At 36.6% G+C, this 14,004-nt stretch overlaps 1 protein-coding gene across 6 annotated transcripts in view; it reads right to left on the bottom strand.

Annotated features, from left to right (window-relative positions):
• Nucleotides 1–14,004, bottom strand: part of LOC117242993 (QRFP-like peptide receptor) — an 81,445-nt gene that overhangs the window by 22,112 nt on the left and 45,329 nt on the right. For all 6 annotated transcript variants that reach the window (XM_033510092.1, XM_033510097.1, XM_033510093.1 and 3 more), the window contains one exon: nucleotides 4,502–4,623. In XM_033510092.1, the coding sequence (XP_033365983.1) occupies nucleotides 4,502–4,623 (122 nt within the window). The remainder of the gene's footprint in view (nucleotides 1–4,501; nucleotides 4,624–14,004) is intronic.

Genomic DNA, 14,004 nt, shown 5'->3' with positions numbered 1-14,004 from the left:
AATTTTGGAATTCGGAGAATTTTATGAATAATGGAATTTTCATATCAGGGGCTATACATATATATGTATTACTCCATAATCAGAAATTAAATGGGCTTTTTACTTAGCCAACGCAAAATATATTACATAGGAAGGTACCTAATAATGCACATCATTGAACCAGCTTACATATTAGCACTAGAAATAATCTTATCAGTTTCATCACGCAATACACTGTAGATTAGATATTGGCAATTTCTTTGACAGATCAAAGGGTGATTCATAATTATTTACTATGCTGTTTAACATGCAATCAAACTTTCTCATCAAAAGGGACACTGTATCGATCGACAAGTATAAAAGATAAAAAGATTTGCGAATAAAATGAAAGTATAGAGTTGTTTTATTTGCGTGAAAGTAATAAATTAATATTTTCTGTTACCTAAAAATTAGAGAAGTTGGAAAATTAAACTTCTGCCAAAGTTGATGGAAATTTCTCGCGAAACGAAACTTTTATTTCACAGCAGACGACACGAAAAGCTTATCCTAATACGGGATTAAACAGTTTTCCATTTTCCATGGTGACGCGAATGCTCACTCCCACGATGATGTTACTTGTTGAAAATAAATATGATGACTAGTATAAAGATGATTAGAGGCGAATTCGGTTTTAATATGCATCGTCAGAGAGTCCAACACCAGTGAGTGTTACATTTACAAGTCCAAATAATCCAAAGAAAAATCAATATCTGCGCGTCTGGTTTCCAATATGGATTACCATAAAAAATTCCTGTCATTCGATTTCGATGATTACCAGTTTTATATCCCAAACAGGATAGATGCCTATCCATGTCCTTATACTATAAAATAAAATCATTTTTCAGAGTAGAACGAGAAAAGATTAGAATCGGAAACACGAGACCAGAACCCGAAGAACCACAAATTATGTAGTCTACGATAAACATCGTGTAAATCGAAAAATCGTACGTTCTAACACGTTCGACGAGAAAAATATCCAACCTCGAGGACAAAAGTCATCGACAACCCTATACAACGTTATCGCCTAACAGCATCTGTCATGACCATCTACGGAGTTCCTCAGCATCCCTTATATTACCTTCAGAAATATGGACGATTCCTAGGTTTTATCTGTTTCCTTTCCATACAAAGGGCGAGATAAACAATAAGAAGCAACCGTCGATAGGCTCAACGGTGCGGAAGAAAGACAGGCGACGATAAGGCGATTCAATTTCCCCTAGAATGAAATAAATTTTAAGCATGACTGCGCGTTGGGAGAAAGCTGTTGGATTACGCGTATAGGTCTATCTTATTGGGTCCTTTATGGAAAGGGAACGTGAGCTGCGAGATGAAACAGCTTCCGTCGAGAGATCGTACACAACGTGTAAATGTTATCTATCAATTTTTTCTGTCCTTTCGAGGTGACGTTTATATGTAATTTACATATATCTTCAAGTTAGTATACACTTTTATAGATGATTTTCCTACTACATATTTTTTATCATATCGATTACAGTCATCTATTTCGATAGAAGAATATTTGTAACAAAACATTCAAGACTTGAAAAATATCTTTAACTCCAGAAACGTACTCGTTTAATGGTTCGTCTTTTCTAGCCTTGTAAGTGATTTATCTTGACAGAGCTATAGCAGTGAAACGTAATAGAAGTAATTAAATCCACTATCTAACCTTTACTACTTCTATCGTGTAAGATCGTTTCTTTCAGTTGAAAACACGTAGACAAACTACCGAGGGCGAATATGTATGTATTCAGGGTAACTTTACAAATACACCTTGAAGAAACTGTTAATTTATCGATTAACCATTTCTAGCGGTTACGTGACTGATTTATCTTAAAAAATGTATTAGCAGTAAAACGTGTTGCGGCTAATTAAATCTACCTTCGTCTCCGACTATGAATTACCACCGTTACTTCCACTCTATAAAATTCTTATTCCTTAATTATTTTTTATTCCTAACGTCGCGTACAAATCGAAGGAATGTAGTCCAAGAAAAATAAATTGCGTCACCATTTTCACCAATACGATTGTATTTGATTGTATTGGAATTAATGGATTCGCAATCCTGTTATTTTTCACACAAACTATATAAAACCAGGAAAAAGCTCTCGCGGCTTGCATTTAATCCTACGTTTTCTAGTCGTCGGACGACGGATGATTTCGCTGTTACGAAGCTTGATAAAAGTTTAATAAGACACGCGGGTAACTTTTTCACGAAAAAAAAAGAACAAAAGGGAAAAAGAATCGCAATCCCTAGTGGGCCGCAATCCGATCTGAAATGAAAGGGAGAATTTATGACTACTCGCCTGCTAACTGTCTTCGAAGGGTGTTGAAAGAAAAGGGCGAAGCAAATTCCCTGCGAATTTCCGCACCACTCGTCGAAATCCTATATTCTTCCGCATCGAGAAATCGGATGGAAAAGGATAAGGGAAAGAATTTTAAGATGACTTCTATACCGATTAAAATTCAACGTATGTACATATGTAAACTGAACGGTAATGAGAGCGTGTTAATAATCGTATGGAAATCGTGTTTCGGAACGTAAGATACAGAGTTTATGCTCGGAAATTATTTTAATGTAAATCGTGTTGCGAAATGTTAATGAGTTATTTTAAGCATTTATCGCGTTCTCGGAGGAAAACCCGACGATTATTTAATATTTTAGTTGGATCTAATCCAGGGCGACGTGTTGGGATTGCTATTAACATCTGTCGCGAGGTTCGATCGTCAAAGTGAAATAACATGAACGTATATTATTCTCCCAGAAGGAAGCTGAGTGCAAAATAATTTTATTATCTTACTTTTGGCAACGTTTTTCCCATTTTACAGTATTTTTACTGGCGAGTTATGATAAACTGGCGAGTAACAGATAGTGATACAAAGACTCGACGGATACGTTTAATTTAGTTTCTAATTAGAGCATTTAAATGACAATCTCTTGAAATGATTGACATCCACGATACATTGGCCACTTCCATAAATGAAAGAGTGGAGAAAGCTAACAATCTAACAAGCATTGCATTTTGTAACTTTTTCTTGAAATTTGTTTTCGCTTGTGTTATCTTCTTACGAAAAATATACTTTTCTTAAAAATATACTTTACTTAAAGAAAAGTAAGAAGGTCTTTACAGTGTCTTAAAAACCAAAGATTAATCTTGTAGCTTAATATGTTATGACATTAAGACAGTTGCAAAAAAGTGAAGTTGACCAGTTTTACATCGGACAGGTTCATATTTGTTTATCTTTATTTTCTCCTGGAACATATTACATAGGTACAAAGAAGAAACGATAAGGGAAGGGAAGGTCGGAAAAATATGAGTTTCCGATCGATTTATCTCGCGCAACATCCAATAAAGGAACCCACCTATGCATTTTTTTCATAATCTAGGATGCTTTATCACTTTTGTGTCGACCTTTCCCACTAGTCAAACTTTCTCCTCCTATCTCCGTTGTAATCATTATCGATCATTATCCACGTTGAATCTATCAATCACGAAGTACAGGTTGGTTGGCGAAATTTAATATAATTCACGCGTATCGTTAATCGCAAGAGAGAAGAATTCTCAGAATGCGAGGACACGAAGGTCAATACGGTTTCGCGATAAAATTACACCGTGAGATGGAACGAATTTGGCTGGTCCCTCGTGAAACGAATTTTTTCGTGTTTCATAGAAAGAAAACGTACTGTCCACGGGAAGCTACAGCTGTACCTAAATAAATTGAATTTAAGAGAGCTCGTTTAAGTGCATCAATTAAACGAAACTACGCTTCTCGAGCGCACGACGACGGAGCTGCGTTAAATAATTTCCCAACTTTTAATCTCTGAACAGTCGGTTCCCTTTAAGATTAAAGCGCCGTGAATTTTTTGGCGCCTGAACATTCGAAAGTAGAACAGGAAGTTGCGTGGTTTTATTGAAAAATGTATACGTCTATATTATATTGTATTTAGAAGAAATTTTCACGATAATTATTTTGCTTCGTTCTGACGCGATAATCTATCGATTCTAAAAATTAGATCGTGAACGTTCACGCGCTTATAAGGAATTTAAAGTTACAAAAATGCATAGAATGCAAAACTATATAAAATAGTTATAACGCACGGTGAACTAAATCTCTGCTTTAATTGTATTCGCAGAAACATGAATATGCATGAACGTCTATACTCTAATAATCACTATGCTATACTATAAAATACACTACTCCAATTAACCTAAATCAAACCACGAGATTAGGAGGGTTAAGAATTAAATTAACCATTATTATTCAAATTTATCTTCGAGATTGCAGTATTATTTGCATTTGCTTGTCTAATACCGTTAATTCAATATAGTGGTAAATTAATATTCCAAATTAATAATTAGAGGAAAGGCATCGCTAGCCATTTTTCAATTTTTATTTCGACACGCGACACGGTTTAAGAAGACGTGCAGAAAATAGGAGGAAAATACAACGGAGCCAGGGAAGGTAATAATGTCAGGTTTACCTTTCTATCGACATTGCGGTTAACGTGACGACCGAGCAAATAGCCGAGACGCTCTGCATATAATGCACCGACTTGCATAGAAACAGGCCCATCGTCCACGTGTAGGAGAACAGCTTGGCCACCTGCAACAAATCCATTCGCGTCTTGTCAGGTTGAATCGTTCCAACACCCCTCGGAACCATATTTTCCTTTTTATTACACACGTAAACTACGAACGCGGTTGAACCTCTCAGGAAATACGGAAATATATTCAAATGAAAACGTAACATTGAAATTTTATACGGATTTATCGCAAGGAGTTGAATCCGCAAAAAAAAAAAAGAAAAAAAAAAGGAAATTGAAGCATGAAATATAGAAAGACTAAAAAATGAATTTGTAAAAGTGTTTGAGCGTAAAAATTAGATCGTAATGTACAGAGAAATAACAAAAGAATAAATCTGTGAAAAACATTTAAGCGTAAAATAAAGAAGAATCACAAAAGATAAATCTGTAAAAAAAGATTTAAGCGTAAAATACAGAGAAATTTACGCGACAACTGTCTTGATTTTTCCTTTCAGACGCAATTTAAAGTTTCTGAAGAGAGGTCGGAAAACAATGCCGGCGCAAGAACAAAAATCATGCAGAACAATGAGCGTGTGTATTGAAACGGATGAAAAAGGGTCCAGGGTGAAATAAAAGAACTCGAGGGAAACATTTTCGTTCGTCGGAACGAGGCGTAGTCGCTGTTCTTCGCAAAAACGTGTTTAATCAACCCCTTTCACAGGGTTTTCTTCTTTTACTCAAAGAAGATAGACTTTATTGAAGCACGCTCTTTGAAGCCGTTAATGAGCGTGAAACGCACGTCGCCAGAAGGAAATTCCTCGTTTTAGAACCAAAATGCGTGACGGTGGAGTGGTCATTTAGAGACGTTCGCCAGTCTCGCAATTACGGAAACAGTGTTCGAAAATGAAAATTGTCCTTGAATAATTACGATGGACTATGATGAACTAGAAATGTACTATCATGGTGAATAACGAGCGGTAATTCTGTTTGAACTGTGCCATTGTGTTTCTTTCGCTAATTAGAAAACGAACAATTTTCTTTTCGTTGACATATATACATATTAAGCAATTTTTTTTATTCAAAGGACCATTTTAACAACAATTGGCCGTTACATAGACTCGATTTTTACCAATTATTTATCGAAGAGAAGAAACGTTCTTAAAAATCGAGGCTTTTAGTTTTAATCTTCAAAGCATAAATATACGTTTATCAGTATTCAAAGTTATACTCTAAACAATCATTGATTTTCTCTTCTTGAATCTCCAGAACTAATGTTCTCACGTTCTTGGAAGACGAAAATTTCGAAGAAACGAATGTTCCTTAATCTATTGCATTTTTCATGCTACTAATATGTCAATCCTCGGGCTGGAAAAAGATAAACTTAGAACACGGACGTGTCGGTAATTTGGTTAAAACTCCTAGAGTAGAATCGTCATTGAAATTTTATGAATTAAGAACAGCAAAAATTCTTGACGACTCGAATGACGTTTTGTAAAGTACGTGGTTAAAAAGTTCGTCCTTTCCTTGAACTATGCATTTTTCCATGTAATTTTCACTTTAACTCTTACTGCAAATTCCACGTTTCAATCATCGGTAATTTCAACGCTAAATAGACGAGTCTCGCTTTTACCTCGCTCGACTGCGAAAATTCTAATTAGTGAGCCGGCGAATCGTGGCAAAGATAAGAAGCTGATCTCCATTGCTTCGGTTAATTACGTATTCTTCGACGTAACTTTCGTTTTAACTAATTTACTAGAAATTTCACACTTCAGTCGTCGGTAGTCCCCAGCGCTGAAACACGCGAATCTCGTTTTTGCTTCACTCAACTATGAAAAGCCCAACCAGAGAACTGGCGAATCGCGACGGAGATAAGAAAACGCAAGAAGAAGCTGATCTCAATTGCTCCAGTTGATCTGCCGCTTAGTGCCAAGTTGTAAAATGATCCAACCAACATCAACCGGAATTCACGAGTTGAATTAACCAACTTATTATCTAAGACCTTCTTATACGGATCGAAAGAAGCTCGTCTAAATTTTAACAAGTCAAACGAAATGATTGGATCGATCGGTTCTGATCGTTCGTCGATGGCTGGCTGTCGGTGGATGGGCGGCTGTCGGAAAAGTCGCTAAGTTACTTCGAAGCAGGGAAACGAAAGGAAAGGAGATACCTTTAAGTCATTTGCGAAGAAAGGGGAATTGAGAACGAAGTTTCAATGAGAGCAATCAACTCGAACAGATAACAAGGTATTTTTGGCGTAGAATAGGAGACGGTGGTTAAAAGCACGGTTGAACATTTCCGGCACAGTTGCAGCAACTATTTCCAAGGAATAATTAAATGCTACATAACGACCGGAGATAAAAGAACTGACTGTCCTGTGTTGAAAAAGCTCCATGTTGAATTGCACCTGACCGAGTCACGAGACGCGAGTTGCTTCGTGTCTCTGATATTCCGCATGATTTAATTACGAAGCATTCGTGCAGTAAATGCATCTCTTTGCAAAATTACGTATTTCTAAAAACTTGATTAAATTATACTGGGTCATGGAGCACATGGTTTTGATTAAACTCGTTCCCATTAGAAGTGTCTTTTTTTTTTATCGAATCTAATCTCTGTCCATCCGGGATCATCCTGGGATCAACCGGCAATTTTCTTGTCGCGAGTAATCGTATTACAGACCAGCTGCGTTCAATTACCACGATCGACTAAACTTTACATTAACTGCATTAATTACAATTAGCGTTACTACGCGCTGTAGAAATGCTCGTGCAATTCTTCATCCAGCAATCATAGCTGACTCTCTTGTTTCTGCGAATTCCTCGGTCGAAACGATCCGCAGGTAAACTCGATCTTATTCTCAATTCTCTTTCAGTTTCATACTGAAACGGATCCAGACATCTGCTTTCGACAACTCTCTTTTATTCACACGATCGAATGTATTGGTCGAGTAGAGAGAGAGTGTTTTAACAGAGTTAGCGAAAGCGTTTCGGTTATAGGATTCCATCCGGAATCATTAAATAAACTTCACTTTCTATGTATCGTTTAAGGTTTCAATTTTATGGTTTAAAAATACCGATGGTTTCTAAATGTATACCTATGATCATTTAAAATTGCCCCAGAATATTAAACAAAATTTAAACATTTTTAAATCTTTCTATTCTTCCAAATCTAAGGAATAGGATAGAATATGCGAACAAGTATTTTTCTCATCTGAGATAAATAATCTTAGTCGAGAAGGATTATAAGAGTGATAAAATAGGAATTCTCATTACTATTATTATTATTAATTTTACTTTATGACTACCCATGATTACCAAGTGATTTCGTCAATAGTACAGATTTTTATTGATATTCATTTAATGCAAAGAATTCCATTATTATTACTATTCCACGACAATATCGTAAAAGACTCTGCTCCAGATTTCTCCTCGAGGTACCTGATTTGCATAATTTCAGAAGTAAATCATCCAGATGCTGTACAATTCAAAAGATGTAAAAGTCGTGGCTCCTGATTACGCACAATTTAAATATTCGAAGATTCAAGTCTCGAATCTACTGGAATTTAGGGGTCAGAAAATCTATGCTAACTAGATTCAGAAATTTATGTGATCCGCAGCGCTATAGAGTCTGAAGAATCCAAAAAAAAACCTCAGCTTCTGATCTCGGGATATGAAGATACAGAGATTCAAGCTTCGAAGTCTTCGAGCTTTGGAAATCGAAAAATCTATACTCCCGACAAACCGATTTAAATAGAAAATGCAAAAGTTATTCAAGAGTATGCGAAAGGAAAGAAAGAAGTAGAAGAACGCAAAATCATTCTATTCCGTACGTGGCTCTGTTCTCGATGTAACTGAATCAAAGAAAAGTGAGATGCTTTCCCACTCGGACTAACAACAAGTCGCTTAGCTAGTCTGCCGAAATCTTCTTCGCGAAGCATTCCTATATTAAATTTCTAATGTGCTCGACCAAACAGTGAGCTGGTTTAAATCGAATTAGGTGTAGACCGAAGTCCAGCAGAAGCTCGATGGAAACGAAGTTTTAGTATAGGAATTTCATTCGTGATTTCCGATCTCCTCGAATTTTCAATTCCGTCTCCGGCGTCGAACGATGGCGTATCCAACTACAAAGCTATGGCGGAGACTTTGCAACTTTCGCTATTGCGCAACGTACTAAATGTTTAATAAGACTTTGGACTTTATCGAGGCGCGTATAACGGAGCGAGTTGCAGGAAACATAGCGGCGCAGTTGCGCGTCGAATAACGAAATTATTCCTGCGCTTTTGAACGCGCGTACAACCCGTTTCAATGCTCTCTACGAATACATCTCTGATTCAAATCGAACCTGCTTCGATATGTTTGAGCGTGAGAGAATTTTCAATGAAACGCGACATTTAAACGACACGCAGGACGACCATACGAACGCATATAAGAGAAACGGGCACGTTAAAGGCTTCGGCTTCAATGAAATTGAAAAAAGAAACGCGTAATGAGAAACGCTACGTCGCGAATATTTGTTGCGGCAATTCTGGTTTATTACGAGCAAGTGGCGGAATTAATAAAATTGTTATGGAATGGCGGACAGTTAGTACGTTAAAAGAATAACCGAGTTCTTGTGATTGGTATCATAAAAAGTGCAAACAGTGGTTACAAAAATTATCGGCGTACCATTGTACGGTAGAACTCCATTTATATGAAGTTCGCGTTCATATAAGTGGATTCCACAAACACTTAAACTCACTTAATCGAGCATTGATTAAAATTTCGTTCGAATAAATGCGGTTCTATTTATATATCAGTTAATCAGTTGCAAATATATTAAACTTCGTATTATTATTATTTCTTCTAATAATACTTTCATATTCTACACTATTTTTATTTCACCAAAGAAATTAACAATCGAATTTACCCTTCAAATTTAAGAGACAACAAAATTAGTTCGAACAGTACTACAAAACAATCCGTGCACATCTGGACTACTATTTTAAATACAACAGTGCAATAAATAAGCTTTCATGTATCGAAAATATTTTCCATCTCGTTATAAATTGCGCTTCGGCCCAACTGATGCACCGTGCCGATTTCACAAGCAGCCAGTTCAATCCAATAAAGTAATTTCACTATGAAATTCCGCGTCTGACGACGAAATATTTGCCATCATTCCCAGGACAGTTGCAACGACTGACATTTAATTTATATTGTACTGTGCCCTGCATAGTCGAGCAACAATCGATAACGACTTTAATTAGAATGTTAAAGTCGCGATTCGTTTAAGAACGAACCGAGACGCAACTGTTTCTACACTCATTAAATTAATGCCACTTGATAATTGCTTAATCCGCTACCAATCAAGCTGCTAACGCGTTCAGAGCGCTCGTTAATTTCATCCACTAAATATTTGGATTCAGTTTCCAACACGTGTCGTGTCACTATCAACAGGAAATATGAAATATTGTACGAGAGATGATTATACACAGTATGGAAATTTTGTAGACGGTAAATCATAGTTCATTATAATGACAAATGAGTAAATGTATGGTGACTGCTATAAATTAATCCAATACCTTTAACACGATTAAACGATTAAACGATTCTGTCGACTCTTTCTTTACGTACGACACTCTAAAGACTCTCGACACAATGATTCGTCAACATCCCACGTTATATCGTATGAAAAATCGTTTCCTTCGCCTTTTTCACTTTAGTACGTTCTGAACGCAAGCCAATCTCCTTTCAAGATCGAATACACTCAACTGGTGGCTTTTCTTGATAGATCTAGTTTCTTCCCTTTGTCGACTGTTTCTTTCGCAACCTTCGCTCAAGGTTAATACGCACCATAATATAAATAAAACAAAAATTGAGTGACCTTATCTGTTAATTAAGAATACTTTAATTAAGAATGAAAAAAAAATAACGAAGCAAGTAATCAATTTATACCATTAACAATGTCAATAACATTTTATCAAAGAATAATGCGTGAATATAATGTAATGAAAATTGCACGTCAACCAGTTTTTAATTAATTTCAATCAATAAACACTGAATCAGTTACAAAAGAATGCAAAACGATACACTGCCGCTCATAAATATTAGGATATAAAATATATCTATTTAGTATAAAGAGGATTTAAGGAGGTTTCCTATTTAATCATTTTACTATAAATCTGTTATTTTATCCGCTTCGTATCTGCCTTATAATATTAGGCACCAAATAGTTATAATTAGAATTTTCCAATAAATGGATAATACTTATGGCCACCGATACACATTGTAAATTATTCTAATACTCAATTAAGTTAATTATTCCACGTCATTATTTCATCGCGTTGTTACCTCCGTCATTAAATGTACACGGGTTGGCTAACTCACAAGAGCTAGAGATCGATATATTCGCGATGGTATGCTGTGCCTTTTGTATCCTTTAAACGGACGAGCTATCCTGTTGGCTGTTGCGCAATCCTCCCTGCGTGGGGCACTCGTTCGTGTAAGCAGGTTCCAGGCGGAAGAATCGACGTACAATACGGACGTCCAGGTGAATAAATAAAGGTAATGCGAGACCATCGATCAGTCGGTGCAATCTTGCAAAGCTGTTACCGGCTGAAACTCGAGATTCCCGTCACGAAATGAAAATTGCATCAGTTTGTTGTTGTATCGTATGCTGTAAGTGATTTATCGGTGCGTTATAGAAAACCTGTGGCTGTAAAGTAAAATGAACGTGAAGGTGATAAAAGCTCGGTTTAGTGGGAAACTTATGGCCACGATTCGTTGTGAATTTATTCTACGAATCAAACATATCGAAATAGAAGAAAATTCTTGAAACCTCGTTACCCCGTACGCTTCCCGTGTACATCGTGAAAACGAACAGAACTGAGATCGAGGGAAAAGATTTTTATGGTTTTCATGTTTGATCAAGAGGAATAAAATTGTAAAATTGAGCGAAAACTCACTTGCAAACGAAGTAGACGAGCGAAAAGCATAATGAAACAAGCAGAACACCGACCACCGTCTATTATTCATTAATCCATTGAATGAATTCTACGTTCTATTAGATCGCAAAATGCAAACTTTGTTATCAACTGCTATCGCGTTAGGTGATAATTGTTTGAACGCTCTCCTTGTGGCTTGTTCATGAAACACACGAATTGTTTGTAACGATTGATTAACCCTGTTACGATCATCGAACTTTTATATTCGTCTATATATATATCTACATATACATACGTAAATTCTATGAGTGTATGCATTGTAGTCCTCGAGCGTTTCATTTATCGGAAAATGCTCCTATCTGAATGGGCATGTGGTGTAAGTCACGACCTAAAAGCGAAGTGAAACGAGGGGAAAGGGGAAAGTAGCGCACGCCATATGATAACTCGAACACGAAATGTGGTAGCAAAGTTGACGAGCAACTTCAAGTTTGTCGTGCAACTTTTTTAAAGCTAGCTGAACGAAGTTACGTAGGCGTTATGCTGACACAGGCATGACAAAGCAGCAGGAAGTGGCTAAAAACGGATCCTCCGTTCGTAAACAACTCTCAACTAATAATAATTTCTCTTCAGCTTCGTGTTATTCGGGGTTCTTCTTTCACGAACTTATAAACTCCCCCGAGAGTCCGATCGTATCAACCATCGAATTACGAAGCTATAGGATCAGAGGAAAGTTCCAAAGTAGCTGAATCATTTTGACGCTACGTATCGAGCCAAAATATAGAGCTTTTAGCTCGTTGACAAGCCAATAACGCGCTGTGAAATATTTGTCAATTTTTTATACGACAGAAATTGAAGAATATTTTGATACTTTCATGACACTCTCTTGTAACGCTCACGTAATTTGTGTGTACGTTTGTGTGTGTGTGTGTGTGTTTTAATAACTATTTATTTACCCAGGAAACGATTATACTTAAAACAAAAAATTTATTATTGCTTGACGTTTAGATAAGATATATGTGAATGGAGACTCAAAGGGTGATATCCAAAATTCTTAAAATACCCGAAGCAAGATCTAATTCTAGATTGTAGTAACATATATATATATATATATATTTACCGCGTATTCTTCGTTTGCAGATAAAAATAAAAACAGGGCGAATTTTTGCTACAACCCGATATAACCGAAAATTATCATCAATTTTATATTTGCCCCCTTAAATTTAAGCCTTCTTTAAAATATCCAATAAAAAAGTTTTAATTCTGCTAGGTTATAACTTATAATTATCTCCGTTTTCTCGGATCGTAGAAAAAAGATAAAAACGCAAATTTATGTAACAGCCCTATATATGCTCTAAACTTATTGTCGTTTTTATACTTTTCCATAAATTTCACTTTTACCTCTATTGTCGTTTAATGTCCTCGCGAGATCGAAAATCGTTGATAAAGTTAGCAATAAAGACTGCTAGATATCCAGGCAACTAAAGCTTTACCAGATAAATGTCCAGAAGCGAGTATTGTGGTGTGCAATCGAGCGGCGAAAATGTTCGTGAGAATTTCGAGGAGACTGGCGTCGGGTTTCGCTCGGGAAAATCCGACGCGATAACATCGGAGTTTCACTCTGGCAATTCCCTTTAACGAAGTGACGAATTTCTTATGGAGAATGAGCTCACCGACGCCAGGGCACTCTGCAAATTGCAAATTGCCTTGGTTTGTTGCCCGTGAAATTGTCGCTTTCCCTTCGAAACGTCGCGCTCTAAACTGCAAACACAAATTTTTGGATCCCCGCGAGATTACCACGAATGCCATGGAAATTTTTCCACTATTTCCCCATGATACGCGACATTCTTCCGCCACGAATTGTACTTCAGATTCAACTTCGTCACTTTATCTTCTCTGAAGTGTCATGCCTGAATTATGCAAACTTCGCTACCGCCGGAGGGAGAAAAATCCCTTTCTATTTTTAAAACAACAGTAAAGAAAATCTTACGGGACCTCTTGTGAGAATTCAATTAATGAAACGTATTTCTACGATATTAACGCAAAATATTGACAACTCGCAGAAAAGTAGCAAACACTAGAAGCTGCTGCAATTTCACGAAATAGCGGAACGAAACAACGTCGATGTAATTTCCTGCCACGCCAGTTTTATGTATTTTGTTCTGACGACGACAGATTGAAATTAACAATTAATTTTCGGAAAAAGATATTCTATCGTATTTGCGCACCCCTTTCTGGCAATGTCATCTACATCGATCGCATGAACAATTTTTCGTACTAAAGAAAATCGTAACCTGAATCACCGGTGACTACCAAGTGGGTCAACAAGTTAGGAAGCTTGAAGTTTCGTTCTACAATTTATGTGCATCCATCCAATTTCCAGCGAAATACGTATAGTAAACTGTATACCTGTTCGAAGGAAGATAAACGAACGCCAATTGTTAATTCGAGTGTGATAAATACATCTTCTTTCGCTTTATCGACTTCGTCACCGAAATTTATCACGACAAGTGTCGTTCATACGCTGTCATTTTACAATTCGTCA

The sequence above is a fragment of the Bombus vosnesenskii genome, unplaced genomic scaffold, assembly GCF_011952255.1.
Source record: "Bombus vosnesenskii isolate JDL3184/JDL3185 unplaced genomic scaffold, Bvos_JDL3184-5_v1.1 scf7180000013265, whole genome shotgun sequence".
Classification (NCBI taxonomy): domain Eukaryota; kingdom Metazoa; phylum Arthropoda; class Insecta; order Hymenoptera; family Apidae; genus Bombus; species Bombus vosnesenskii.
The sequence above is the reverse complement of the archived record's forward strand: the minus strand, read 5'-3'. Positions and strand labels throughout refer to the sequence as shown.